A 14922-nucleotide genomic window follows, 5' to 3' on the forward strand; every position below is an offset into this window, starting at 1 on the left:
TTTTGCCACATTTCATGTGCATTTTCACAATTTACCAGACATTCTAGTTGGTTTGGAGAAATGGTGGTAAGTAGAATTACTTGTTGTCAGTTTGCACTATGCACATTGCCCCGATTTATTGGGCAATCATTGCAATCATCTTCTTGGCCGGAATCGACGCTGGACTTGGACATCGTTCTCACAATAAATTGGGGCAACTTTAGTACAACCAACATCAATGCAACAGGTTTAGTTCTGCTCCTAAACCGATCCGAGCCAAGAGCCAAATTTTTTGCTGGCGCCTCGAAAGAAGACGCTAATTTTCTTCTTCATTATTTGCTGAACTTGGACACATTGGCCAGTAGACAAACAACAAATAGTCTAAAAAATACCCAAAAATTTACAAAATCGGCACTAAATCGCGCGATTTATCAATTGCAGGGCGAATCGCGCCTTACACTCATATCTGGCAACCTCCAATAATTGACCCAATTATTGTGGAAAATTGGGCAATAAAATGTGATGTTCCTCAAGCCGATTTATTCCGCAAAATTGAAAATAATCGGTTGTCCTTGTTCGTCCATTTTGGGGGGAAGACCAAGAGTAATTTTTCAGAATATTTCGGTAAACGATTGCGCTAAATCCACATTTATGACGGATGAAAACCAGGATAAATTGATCAGATAAGCGTTGAAAACTGCGACGCCTTAGTGGAGGATTTATGATAGTTTTCGGGAACTTGGATTCCAATTTGTACAAATTGCCGCCTGATTGGTCGGCTCAATCATTGTCTGCGAGATCCCGATTTGTCCAAGTTAGCAACCAGACAACCAGGCTGTTTTTTAGATGGAAAATGTTTAAATTCTTAAAAACTATCAATTTTTTACCCCAAAAAACAACTATTTAGAGCCGGACTTAGCCCAAATAGGCAATTAGGCGCATTCCGTTTACATGCGTGTTTTTTAAGTTAATAGATCCCATAGTCTTTTACTCAACTGTAAGACGCCCTTTGCTTAAAACGATAAAAGCAGAGCGAAACGCTTGACGCCAGTGCAGTTTGGCAGAAAATCGAAAAAATCGAACTTCTGTTCCGGCAAGATAACGAAATATAATAAACTGGAGATTTTCTGCGTCGCCTGGAAATTATTGAAGCCACTTTCACACACCCATCGGCTTGGAAACTTGTTAAATAGCATTTAATCACTATTCGGGTTCAATCAAGTGAACATTGTGGGGAAAATATCCAGAAAAATAGGAATCGTGTACTTGGCCGCACTGGATGCAATGGGTTTAGAAGACTTCGACCAATCGATTCAATTAGCCATCGGCAATCAAGAAGTTTTCCGAGATAGAGCTTTGAAAAAGTCAGTGACTGGCCCGATCCTCTCTAATAATGTTCGGATCCGAATTGGAATTACGGCCCAATAAGGGCACAGCCTTTATAAACAACTCGTCAAAATCTAATTATCAGGAACGTTTCGAGTTGTTTTATTGCTTAGGCCTTGGGGATTTGGCTCAAACATCTGTTAGATTTGATTTTGACTCGACGTGTTCGCTCATATTGACAAAGGGAATGGTTCTATTCAGCGCTTGCAGATCAGGATTCTACAGAATGTTCCGTGTGGCAAAGTTCTAAAACGTTTTTCAGTTTATAGTTTTCCGAACTAACAGGCAATAAAACTGCTACATGGCTATAACTAGTTGATTCACCGATTATTTGTTTATCTGTTCGCTGAAATTTGTTGCTTTTTAATAACTCCCAACACCAATCAAGTTAAAACCAATTTTTCCATTCAGGAACGTCGCTCTTATCAGTTGTCTCACTCCCGCCCATTGGCGTCTAAGCGAGACCCATCAGTCCTGAGCGTTGCTACGTTCCAACTTGCCACCTTCAAGGCTCAAAATTATCAGTTTCGAGCAATACACTTTTTCAATTTTACTACAATTTAGTTACTAAAGCTAGAGCTGAGCCATCGAACAATTAACAATTTTTTGCTTTTAGGCATTTTTAGGCTTTTCTCGTCATTGAGCAACTGCAATTTCCTTTTCCAGCTAAACGCAAGAAAAGTCAAATTTCCTACGACAACAAAAAAACACAAACTGTACTTACCACTATCACTGCGACCACGCTTATGTTTATCGCCTTTACCCATTTTTCTGCCCCTGGCAATGCCTAAAAAATAACCACCATTAGCATGTTCAATCGCCATTAAAATTCCTTTAGCGTGATTCGGAAAATATGAAAATACATGGTCGGGATAAAAACCACGCTTTATACCGGCTCCGGCCGTTTCATTTGCCGAAAAACTTTGCCGAAATAACGTAAGTTTACATTCAATAAAGACGCCGCTAAATCGCCCTAAAAACTCGGAAAGCCGATAGAGCTTCGTGTTTAAGAAATTTAAATTTACCGGCATATAAACTTCGGTGAAGTTCGCTGCGACCGCACGAACTTAACCAGCTTGGAAGCCGCACAAGTTCTTTCAATTTTCCAACTTGTTACACCGAATAAAGTTTGCTGCACCGTTTTCCAATTAAGAGCCATAATGTCACTTGGAAAAACTGAATTCCTGCAGTTCGATCATCTCTAATTGGTACAAGAACAAATTCCTTTACTTTCTAGATATGATGAATCGCGTTCCTAACATACAGAAATTGTACAGTTATTGAGCACTCATATCAGTAAAGACTTTTTCGCCCCGTTTAGTAAATTCACTTGAAACAGATGCATTCTAACCGGGCTGGTTGAGGCTCCAGTGAACTGCAGGTGCACAAAGAGGCAAAATAGAGCATTTAGACCATTAAGCCGGAAACACTTCCATCGATTGGGAAATAAAGTGTAATTTGGTCAAAGGGAATTACCGCAGAAAACTGCTTTGACCCTAATGATGAGCCTCTTTCCAGTGCGATCCCATTCGAATTTTACTATTGCATAATTAATGAGTTTAATTACACCCGAAGAGCGCAGTCTACAATTGATCGGTTTATTTAATTGAAATTTGAATTTAAAAAAAAATTGTTTCTCAACATGAAACTTCCGTAGCATATGAACATGATCTGGTCCGTAAAACGAGTTTTTAATTAAGAAGCAATTCAATTGAGGTTTTTGCGAATCATCTCTAAACAGTTCTAGTCGTTATTACCAGTTTTTCTATTAAAAATCGTGCTTGGTGCTCAGAAGCGCGAATGGCCATCTAAAACACCAGACTTAATCCCACTAAAATAATAAATCAAACAGAGTCAAAATTATTCCCAAAAAAAAGTAAAATGACAGAATCTGAGCAGTCTTTTCAGTCTTCTCCAAGTGCGAGTAAATATTAAAAATAATTTAATTGTAGGAAAAAGTCGTTAAAACAACTGTCAAACGGGCATTTTTGACTCAATTTAAGGTTTTTTTTGCGGATTTTTCAACTACACATTCATTTATTTCAAAACGATTTCCGTTAACAGCTGTCCATCATTGCCAAAACTCCTGAATTAAGCAGAAATTGGAGAATTTTTGAAAAACTTCCTCAAGAAAATGTACACCGCAATTTAAAAATGGATTTCTCCAACTGGGCCTAAGGCAGGCAATATTCAACAGTTTAATTACCAGTTCCCTTTGTCTCAAAGTGCCCAAAACCCAAAACTCCTTGAGTGAAACTGTGAGTACAACACGGGAATTTGATTGATGAGTTTCCCTACCTGTTAGCTCCTGTTTCCCCTGGCCTGCTTAAGTGTGAGGGCAATTTTCGAATGTTCTTGCCCTTTCGACCTCTAGAACGACTTCTTGACACGAGACCGGGTAGGGAAGAGGACTTACTGCCCTAAAAATCGGGATAATGCCATCCAAGGGGAAACTGTTGCGCAGTCTTCAATGTGCGAATTTTCCCCCGTGTTTAAGCGACATCTCCCCGCCACCTAGGGGCCGAGACCGAACCAACGAGTTTTACAATTGCAGATTTCGGTTCACCCGTTCCAAGTGCAAAGAAGCGCTTCGCCATTTTGTTTCCCTGTCATTCGCCCGTCTAACAGCGTCGGTTTCGTATGATTTATTTTATATCGCGATTAAATAACGGTTTAATTTGAGAAAAGTTTATTTGAATTGTGCGATGGCGGTCGTGCGAAAAGTGTGGAAGGATGGATTTAGTGCAGGATAGCTGGGATTTTCTGCAGGAGGCGGTTGCCGGGTAGCAAGCCTGGGAACGTCGCAGAAACAGTAAAGGAGTCTATGGAAGGATTTTATGGTATGTGCAAGTTTGTTCGGCTGGTTTTAAATTTATCCCTTAAATGGGCCTTAAACGCATTATTTTGCAAACAAACGTTGGCTCAGCACAAGAACTAGTTTTTCACAAGGAAAATTATAGGTAGCGTGGCCGAGCGGTCTAAGGCGCTGGTTTAAGGCACCAGTCTCCTCGGAGGCGTGGGTTCGAATCCCACCGCTGCCAAGCTTTTTTGATACCGCTTTTAACGTTTTACGCCAAAACGCTTGAAATTCGAGTTAATTTAATTTTTTCAAAGTTCTACTAAGTGAAACTGATTAATTTGGATGATTTTCATACAATTTTTACACCAGAATAGTTCATATTTTTGATTAATTTGATGATGGCTGGTGAGAATTTGTAAAACGTAGGTATTTTCCAGAAATTGCGTTCCGCATTTTTTCTATTCAAAACTGTTCATACTTACGTCGAGGGTCTAAGGGATTAAATCAATTTGGCTTTAAACCTTCACTGATTCTTTGCTAGAAACGTTTTGGGTGCAAGTTTTTAGGCCATCATGCAAATTATTTCATTTTCGGCTCGCATCTTCAGACGAGAAAAATCCGTAATTTGTCTAATGATTGGTTTTGTTCTTAAACTAGTATCGTGCCCGAAGGGGTTTCGCAATGTTCTCATTTTACTTGCGTATGTGGTGGTTGATATAAATGTTCATTGAATGTGAATTACAGTTTGCCTCTGGCTTTCTTTACAATAAAAAAATCAACACTGCAAAAATCAGCTTTTGCATAAAGTGAACCGCCGGAGTTTAGCTTGCAGTTAAAGGCTGTTCACACTCTAGAAAAGTTTCAGCTCGTTATGTGCTTAAAATGGGAAAAATCCTGCTAGTTTCACTAATGCAACAGAGTTTCCATCTCAAATAAGTCGCAAATGCTTTTAGGCATTGGCATCAATAAAACTTCGATAATGAAATTATCAGTTTTATACAGTAAAACGGGACTTTAATTACGAAAAACCAACTATGGCTGAGGAAATTTTCCATTCTCCATTACCGAAACGGAACTAATTCCCGACGACCACAAACTTTTTGCATATTACATCTCTTCATTTCTATCTCCATCTGTGACGTGTCGAAAATGAAATAAAGCGCAAAGAGCTCGAGACTTTTTAATTAACTTGTTTTTTGCCGCCCCAACTGTACGACTTATATTGAGTTAAACTGTTTAAAGAAAAGTTTCCAGCAAAGTTGCGCGCTCATAAATTGCATCTCCATAAAGAGCGGACACGACTGTTTTCACATCGGCAGTGGGCTTTTCCTAATGGAAAACTTATCGTTATTGGCCTATCGGCATATCGAACAACATCCCGGCTTAAATGCAAGCCGATTATGTTTTTGGTGATGAAAATTTTATTGAATTTCCCCCCTGATGTACCTTAAACGCGAAATCTGGTGCGGAGCTAATGGAGCAAACGCCCCATTAGCGCTGATACAAAAGAATAATCATTCATCCTTCTTTTGATGGTAGCGGCAAGACGCTGCAGGATTTTGGGCTGTGTCATGGGTCATGTTGCCAGATTTTAATGCGCTTTGGGGCGAATAAATTAATTTGAAAATGTGCACAACAAGCCTGGTTGGTTTGATTTTTCAACAAATGCGAAACATCCAAAGTCGACAAACAAAAGATCAGAGATCGATGAAGAACTCATACGGCTAAGTAGAGTGACATATGAGCCACTCCTATGGAAATCGATCGAAAAGCCCTAAGAACAGTTGGGTGTTTGTTGTTATACCGGAATAGCCCATCGATTTACCTATTTTAGGTAAATAATCTATTTGAAAAAATCTTAAACTTCCTTTACAAAAGACGGCAAGGAAGCATATTTTAATGAAGAACTAGCTAGGGAGGGTGTGGAATGAACCACTCACGAAAGCAGGTCGAAGACCAACACACCAACTTATGTTTTTACTAAAGAGCAACCAATTGCAAGCCGATTTGGCAAATCAGCACCCACGGGAGAATTGCAGATCCAGCAACCATCTATCGCTAAAATTCTTAAAGAAAGATTCTTTTGAAACGATGGCAAGGAATCATCAGTCAGCGTCATATCCGGTACAATAGCGGGCACCGGAAGCTTTGTTCCCGGGAGTCTGGATCGTCGTTTCTCCAGTGCGCTCTTAACAAGTATTAGAGCTTGTTAAAGAATTAATTTTCCAGGGCGTTTTATAATCAGCGGCCGTTTTTTGCGCGGTATTTTCCAACTATGCATGCGGCTTGAATAAAACACGTGATAATCTTAAATAGACATCTATATTTTAAATTCATCCTATACAAGTAAAACAAAATTAGAGTTCTAAAATTAATGACAATTAAAATGAAATAAGAAACTATATAAAAATATAACGGAAACATGATGAATGACCAGTACCGCAATGACGAGATGGGGTAAGTGGTGGCGGTGGAAAAAACGTCCCATACACTTCGTGGAAGACTCCCATTACAGTTTGTTAGGGTTTGAATTTTTCCCACCTACCGCTATTCGTAAAGTATTACATTAGATTAATTATAAAAAAATATTACAAATTAAACAACAAAAGAAAACAAAGGGTTCACCGAAAGCTGAACATATAGTTTATATACACCGTGACTTGAACGAAACGAAAACGGCGCCCTTGACAATTTGTTTATAATTATACACCTAGAATCAATCTAACTAAAGTCAAAGCCCTTCGTTGTTTATAACATTTTAGCTGGCAATTGACGGTCAACTGTTTCACAATTTGTGGCTGGCCCTCAACTCCCAGATATACAGAATGTTTCCACCAACGTTATCGAGATTAACCTAAATAAACCATAAATAGTGTAACAACGTTTCGTTTCCGATCATCAGTGAAAACATCCCCTACAATCCCTTATCATAAAAACAAATTATATTTAACTTCCCTGCACATTTTTGGTCGTCGCAAAAGTAAAAGACGAAAGAGCGTATATAGCAGCTGCTAAACCGAATTTATTTAACATTTTCTAGTTAGGCATTTGAACGTTTTTTTTTTGTTTTAATGCCAATCACGACCCTTTGCTTCAGCTACAAACTTAACACCGCTTTTCCCTCCTACACTAAAGAATCTTAAGTAATAAAAATGGCACCAGAGCAAAAATTGAACAGTTATTTCAGTTTGCGTTATCGATTGGTTGCGTCACCAGCAGGGCCTAAGAAGTCGGCAGTTTCAGCGTTTACGTCCTAAGTTGAATAAATAGAGTAATTGACACTTTCTTGAGGCTTTCTTATAAAGAAAAATACTTAATGTTAAGACGGAAACATACTTATATTCAATACCCCTTGGTAAGCGCATTAGAATGGAATCAGAAATGTTTCTTCGTTTCGCTGATAGGCCAAGGAGTACTAAAGACAAGTAGCAAATGTTAGCTTTTAAACTGAAATCGCCCAGACCCTCGGCAAATCTTCCTTAAAACCAGTGCATTGTATTAAAGAAATTTCCTTAGCTGAGCTCACGCATGCTTAGGGCTTTAGGGATAAGAATAATATCAGTCCATTTTCTTGCGCTTCGCTCCCAAGAAACAAAGACGGATCTCAGTTGAAAAAACTTCCTTAAAACCATCAGCCAGTTAAATTATATAAATATATTTAACCATATACTCTATTGCATTTAAGCATGTATATAGATATTATGTACAAACATGTATACAAATGATGAGCATAAACCACGAGATCATATTATAACAATATTACGCCGCAAACGTGTAATGAACAAATGAGCTTGAATGCGATCGTTTTTTATGGGTGAAGATGAATGAATTCATGCTTATTTGTTCATTTGCACGGCCGCAATCACATAAATGTCAACTGTTTATTTTTGCACAACAATTAATGTAAACATCGCAGCTTATCCCTAGACAGTTACCTATAACTTGGTTTTATTTGGGCGGTGACTTAAATTGGTAGCGTTGGCTTTTCCTTAACATGCTATCTGGAAACGAAAAACAAAAATCTATAACTTTAGTTTCGCATTTAGTAACTATTTCAGTCTCAACTCGTAGGTATTCAGTTAATTAATCCCGTCCTTATCGCCGACTGAAACCAGGACATAAATCGAAAGTTTGGACACAGACAACAATTAAACTGTCCAATAGATCTTAATAAGATCCGAGCAAAAGTAGTTTGCGAACAATTCGGTAAAGATGCTCTATTCACTCTGCCTAATGTTTTTTAGGTGGGCAAAACTAAATCAGGGGCGTTCTTCTTTCATATTTTCACATTCAAATTAATCAGGCCGGCGCCAGAATGTCAAAAATCAATTAATGCAAAGCAGGCTTCTAACTTTTCTACCGCAAAAATCCACGAATGAGCAACACAAGTTTTCATAGTTTCATGGAGATTTTGCGATGGCACGCCAATGCATCCCAGCTTCCATTACCCCCATGTTTCCACCCTTCGTGAATGATGATTTGCAAACCAACTACATAAGTTTGGGTTCTCATACCGATGAAAAGACGCTTTGACGGGGCACATTATCTTAATTGATTCTTTTATTATACGCCACTGCTACTTCCTTCACTGGCCAGAGTTTCGCATTATAAAAAATTGATTGAATTGAAATTTTAGACGAGCACTCAACCCCTGAGGTTAAAGTGCAGGGGAGTTAACGTTTAGATGTGCCAAACTCAGAAGAAAAATTAATTATTATCATTATTATAACAATTCACTTCAGTTCACACACTTTTTAATCGTTGTATTTCAATTATGATGGACTATTGATGGCATTTTTTTTGTTTGGTGCGGATGAATTTTCAAAATTATGTTTCTGGGCTTAAAAGTCCCTCTTGAGCCCCGTATTTGCGACGCAGGTAAATGTAGAAACGACATTGACAAAGTTCACAGTGTTTAAACCGAGCACTTCAATTTGTGAGCGGTGTTTTTTCGGTCGCGTCAACCTGATGGGCCGCATGCAACGTACGTCAAACGCTAGAGGAAATATACACTGCTAGAAAATTGAAGTTCGACCGAAATTAACCGAAAGCTCGCGTTGAGTGAAAGAAAAAAATGTGACCACTTAACAGTTTCAACCAAATTTTGATTTTGGTATTTAAAACTACTTTAAAAACTATTCAAACCTAAATTGCTTTGCAACTGAAGAAATTTGAATTAATTAATTACGGCGATTAAATTGGAGGAATCATGTAGCGAAAAGGTGATCCATTTAATAAAGATATCGGCAATTTGGCCCTTTGCCACGCAGCTTTCACTTGTTCCAAACTCTCGGATAGACGCCAACGGGACTGCAAAGCCGCCGGTGGCGTCGACAGCGTCGGTGGCGTCTCTTAAGGTGGAATGGCGATGTATTTAAATTTTTTCCACGTCGGCAATCAAAAGGCGAATAATTTTTGAAAGCTCGCTTATGACTTTCGAGCCAGTTTGATGAACCGAATCCAGCGGCCAACTCCATTAGCCATATTGGAATAATGGCGATTCGCCGGCAAATTGAGGGGCATTTTGCCTAAACTTTTGTCCTAAATTCTCGATTCTTGCAAGCGGGGCCAGTGGAGAAGTTACCCCTTGATCCTAATAAAGCAGACAATTTGTCCGATTCGCAATTTTATGCCCTTAATTCTTTCTATAGATTTGCCGTTTCCGATTTACTGATATCGGAGATCAGAAAAGTTTTATTAAGTAGTAAACTAGATAAGCTCTAGCAAATTACCGTCGTCCCATGGCCAGGATTCTCTACCCTCAACATTAAACTCCTAATAGGCCATTATTGAATTATTGAGCAGCATTTGCTCTGGTTAACGCAACTTAGCTTAAAAAACACGCATTTGCAACCGACAACCGAAACGTATGCATCGATTTGTGTTTCATTTTACCCAATTATCAAACATAAGAAGGCAGAAATCACAAAGAAACTGTGCAATAAATAAGGCGGAGGCCCAAGAGAACGGCGTTATGGTAACAATCAAGTCCACTCTGACAAACGGTTTCGGATTCTAACGATATTTCTTGGAAATTTATACCCTACGAGGTTCTCCAGTGGCCTAATTGATTGTATTTCCCCGTCTGGATGCGAATTGTCTTCACCTTGGATGGGAAAAGAGCAAATGTGGTTACGTTACAATCGGAACGAGATAATATATCGGACCCGCGTACGAATTGATTGGCCTCATTAAGAAATCTGGTTCTTTTGTTGCTCAGTCATGCGGAAAAATACCCGAGGATCGATTATGGAATTTAATGACCAAGCCTGGAACACTGAGTAGTTGATTTTCGCGCAACGTCGAATGTTTCCAGAACAAAACAACCGAAACGCGGTGAACAATGTTGAGATCGCCGATGGCCAAGTTCAAGCAGTCCGTTTCAACATGGCCAAACACGATCCGTGTACTTGTTGATTCCCGCTATTATCGTGTAAACAGCTACTGAAAATCAAGCTACAGCCAACTGTTGTCAGGCGAGCAATTTTCCCTAAATTTTCCCAGTCTAATCTACTTAGTTTAGCATAATATGTGGCCTTGATTGAAGCCCCGGTTGATTTACTATTCTTCCCTAGACATCCTGAAGACAATAATCAAATTATCGACTGAAAACCCTTAAGGCAAAGTCATCATTTTCAGCGTTCGTGGAATAATAAAGACGTCGCACCAGCCCGACGATTATTGATAACAATTGATAACGTATTGAGGTCGCACGTCTATTCCAGAGTTAAAAGGATTATTATCGATGGACTGTCACTCGAAATGGAAAAGTAACTTGAGCAATATATTTCAATCTCAGTTTTCTCTATCTTCTTTTTTTTTAATACATCAAACCCAGTCCGATAATCTACGGGAAACATTTTAGTTGCTTTTTTTCGATTGAGAAGAGTTTTGCGAATTTGGTCCTAACGTTTCGCTCCCACGCATGGCTAGCCTCTTCAGTGTTGTGTTTGCTTTTGTGATGCGCTCACACTCTGATTCGGATGTATTAAATAATGCCATTCCGGAACGTAGCTGGCCTCGGATCTCTCGCTCGCACCCATGGAAGTCTAGGTGCTTTGCGCTTTGGTACGTTCCAACTTGACATAAATGAACTCAAGTTGGAGCGACACAAAACGCGTAGCGTTTATACAAAAACAAAAAAAGCCAAATATTAGCAACATTTTAGCAACTCCGAGGTTCGATAACTGCGGCTCTGGGCTAAATTATCGCGGTATATTTAATGTAAAAAATGCTCCTATTAAGAATGCCCCCGATCAGAAGCTAACAGGAATGTTACGTTGAAATTTCCCTTCTTCCCTATAGAAACGCATAATCAGATTTTCCGACGGGGACAATTAAATTTAAAATTCAAAAACCGTTTTTTCCGCGCAAAGTTGACAGAAATGCCGCATCAAATTCAATAAAAACTGTTTAGGGGTTTTTTATGTTTCAAAACTTTTGCTAGGGAGCTCTGACGAATGGGGCGTTTTTATTCAAATATGAAGAAATTCGGAATATAATGAAATTAGTCGGCAAACTGGATAATCTTCACATCGGCGACACACTTGATTGATTATGTCTGGATTAACAAAACATCTTTCGTTAATAACTCTTCCAGAAAAACATGAATTTTAAATTAAATAACTTTTGAACTGGAAGTTAGTCAATAAAATGCGTCTAATGAAGTCAGCGGAAAAAGGTGACGATAATTCAAATTGAGTATCGCAATAATAAGACGGCACAGACAGTGGATTTTCTAGCTAAAAGTGTTGCTTGTTAATGAATCAGCAAGCGAAAAACTGACCCTGCATGCAAATTTATACAGGGTGTTAGTGCGCATCGTCAAATTGCTTGTATTAGCCAGCATTTAATCTTGAAATGACACTCATCGATACCTAAATAACTATTAGTCAAATTACGGCCCTCGGCCAGTTTTGCCGTTAATAAATCTGGCCGGGAATGGCAAAACAAGAGTTCCATGCTAAAATTGATAAACGTTTCCGGGGAAATTCGCGACATCTAATTTACGAGGCCGATGTTCGAACGATAATTTTTACATTTATGCACCCCCATCTAGTCCAAAGTCGTTCCGTTGTCCCCCGCATTCATTAATCTAGTTTTGACACGTTGCTCATCTAATGTCTTATCCGGAGTTCTTGACTCGTTTTGACTGCTCTGTATTAACTATTTTCTTCGTTGCACCAGAATAGTTGCAAAATAAAGGAAAGGGCGTTCAAAATGCGAATCTTCCGGTATATTCTGTTTTGTGCACAACAATTCAAATTGATTTAAACCAGCTTCTTTAACTGTTGAATTGAGGCATTGTAAGGGAACAGTGAACCGAAGCGGAAATGAAGTAGTCCTCAACCACTTATAATTGTGTTAATCTTAATTGTTCGCTTGTCCTCAAAACACGTTCAAGACTTTGAAGTTTCCAGCATAAATTATACGCATTCCGCCCCACTTTTGACGGCCCCTTAATTTGTTACAGCAGCGACTTCTAATTTGATTGATCTTTTCGACTGGAGTTAACGTGCTGGAAGAATCTGCTTTACATTTTTTTCTCTGCAAATTAATTGAAAAATCCCGCGTTGTCGATACCGCAATTTGTTTAACCTTGCAGTAATTAACGTTTTTCTCCAACTAAATGGGGTGGAAAGCGTGAGCGTGAAATAAAAACCCAGGAGCTTTTATGAAAAAACTTTCAAATATGGCCTGATTTTCGGTGGTTTAATTAATGTTCTGCTTTGGACTGGAAAGCCATCTTCACAACAATGAAAAAATCGGATGAATTTGCCGGGACTACGCAGTTGCCTCGAAAAATTCCTCCGGCAAAAGGACGCAAATTCAGACAAAAAATTATCAAATTGAAATTTTGTTGGATGTTTAAAAAAATGAAAAAATGGGTTGATTATGCTACTTACCTAATTTTCCTTCATACTAATGAACCCACGAAGGAGACGTCACTACAGCCTGAGAATAAGCTGGAGGAGCGGCTGTTTGGCCGTTCACCAGCCCTCCGTCAGCATTTTGTTGCACCATCGCCTGCGGTTGTCCAGTGAAGTTAAAATCTAGGCAGCCTTCTGCGTTCAGTTCTTGTTGAATGATGTCCTGAAAGCACATAGAAAAACCCTACAGCAGACAGAACAGGCGAAACCCACTCGACTTACCTCGACATCACAGTCGAATCCTCCAGGCAACGAATCGACGTGAATGTTTAGATCCTCACCGACGTTTAGCGCCCCAATATACTGACCCATCATAGTGGACGGTGTTCCTTGGCTTTGAGGCGTTAGTGGAGGACTGGAGGATGGAGGCCTGGGCGGCAATCGAGCCTCCATAAACTGGTGAGTGCTCAATGGATCGGGTGAGGGCTCGGAGTGTGGATACGTCGGTGACATGCCATTAGGCGACATGTTCTGGAAAATGCGAGTTGTGAAAGGAGAGACGCCTAAATAGGAGGAATGAGGACATGAACTTACTTCCACTTTAACACAGGTTTGCATACACGTGCATGGTTCCATCCTGTGTATGATGCAGGGAAACTGTCCTGCTAGAGATCCGAAATCCCTATGCTGAAACGAGGAGTCGTTGAACATCGATGGATTGTATGGCGGAGGAGGCTGGTTGGGAGTGTTCTGTCGATTCAGATATCTAAAAACGTGGATACACTCATTTTAACTGGAATTCAATTGAGTGATACGTGAACAGATGTTACGGAAAAGAGAGACAAATTAAGCAAAAACCTGCTAAAAAAGGTGTAAAGTGAAACCATACAAATGAACAACGCACTAAGTAAATTGGCACAATAGACAATTGTCAAAACTAATCCAACACAACATCATGCCATTACCGGATTTATCTACATGTACCCTACATTTTCAGTTGAAACTCGCCGGTGATTACAAAATTTAAATACATATTTTTCCAAACCTTCAAGCAAAAATCTCCCATTTAAACAAGCACGTGATAAATCAATGAAAGTACCGGCTTTTGACTAAAAAACGTAGTAAGTTCGAACGTTCGTCACAGAGGCCTATAAGTGCAAGTGAGTAGGCAGTAGAGCACTATAAGTGCAAGTGAGTAGGCCTGGGTAAGACAGCGGATTTTCAGGTGTTCATACAGCGACACCGATACTGCTTGCCGTGTTGATACAGCGACACAGTGCGCCACACTTTTCACATGTTGGGAAATAAAAGCAGAAGACGCTGTGTTTCGTGATGTCTAGTGGTTCGTAAGTTCGCTAGCGGTGCAGCGCGTTCAACGTTTTTTCTATGGTTTTACTAGAGAGAGACTATGACAGACGTCGGTTGTTTTAATGAAAGGAATGAATGAAGTGGCAACATGTTTTCTTCTTGTAAAGCCTATTTGTCTCAGAAGAATTTGTGATGTGCCGACGATTTCTTCGTTATTATTGACCCAAAGTTTATAAATGCATATTTGTGACCTTCTTGCGTCGAAAGGAATCGATTGAGCTCAAAAAACACGCATGTAAAATTTTGATTTTTGGCCGAAATTTTTCCAAGGGTGGAGGTCGATTTTTTGAAAAAATTAAAATTTTCTCAAAATGTCATAAATTTTACATCATTTTCATCGCACGGACGCAAAGAATGCATCAAACTCATTGAAAGACTTGTTAGAAGTTTCAGATTCGAAATAATACACATTTTCGGCACATTTTAAGCGTTTTTTGAGCGTTTACGATCTTTAACCGACGATTTCTTCCTTATTATTGACCCAAACAGTTTATAAATGCATATTTGTGACCTTCTTAC

At 39.3% G+C, this 14922-nt stretch overlaps 2 protein-coding genes and 1 non-coding gene across 5 annotated transcripts in view; 1 reads left to right on the forward strand and 2 right to left on the reverse strand.

Annotated features, from left to right (window-relative positions):
• Positions 1 to 3796, reverse strand: part of LOC109540150 — a 26874-nt gene extending 23078 nt beyond the window's left edge. Inside the window, exons 1-2 of the transcript XR_007281934.1 lie at positions 3664 to 3796; positions 2090 to 2152 (exon numbers count right to left, since the gene is read on the reverse strand). The gene's annotated coding sequence lies outside the window, so the exon portion shown is untranslated. The remainder of the gene's footprint in view (positions 1 to 2089; positions 2153 to 3663) is intronic.
• Positions 3797 to 4324: 528 nt separating this feature from the next.
• Positions 4325 to 4406, forward strand: Trnal-aag. The gene has a single exon. It is a non-coding gene; the product is annotated as a tRNA-Leu (tRNA).
• Positions 4407 to 6467: 2061 nt separating this feature from the next.
• Positions 6468 to 14922, reverse strand: part of LOC109540202 (forkhead box protein O) — a 57285-nt gene continuing 48830 nt past the window's right edge. For all 3 annotated transcript variants that reach the window (XM_048668087.1, XM_019908460.2, XM_019908458.2), the window contains 4 exons: positions 13630 to 13801; positions 13318 to 13566; positions 13072 to 13258; positions 6468 to 8166 (listed from right to left, as the gene is read on the reverse strand). In XM_048668087.1, coding sequence (XP_048524044.1) covers positions 13088 to 13258; positions 13318 to 13566; positions 13630 to 13801 — 592 coding nt within the window. In that variant the 3' untranslated portion in view covers positions 6468 to 8166; positions 13072 to 13087. The remainder of the gene's footprint in view (positions 8167 to 13071; positions 13259 to 13317; positions 13567 to 13629; positions 13802 to 14922) is intronic.

This window comes from Dendroctonus ponderosae, unplaced genomic scaffold (genome assembly GCF_020466585.1).
Source record: "Dendroctonus ponderosae isolate FM_Combo_2020 unplaced genomic scaffold, Dpon_F_20191213v2 Dpon_F_20191213_7, whole genome shotgun sequence".
NCBI lineage: Eukaryota > Metazoa > Arthropoda > Insecta > Coleoptera > Curculionidae > Dendroctonus > Dendroctonus ponderosae.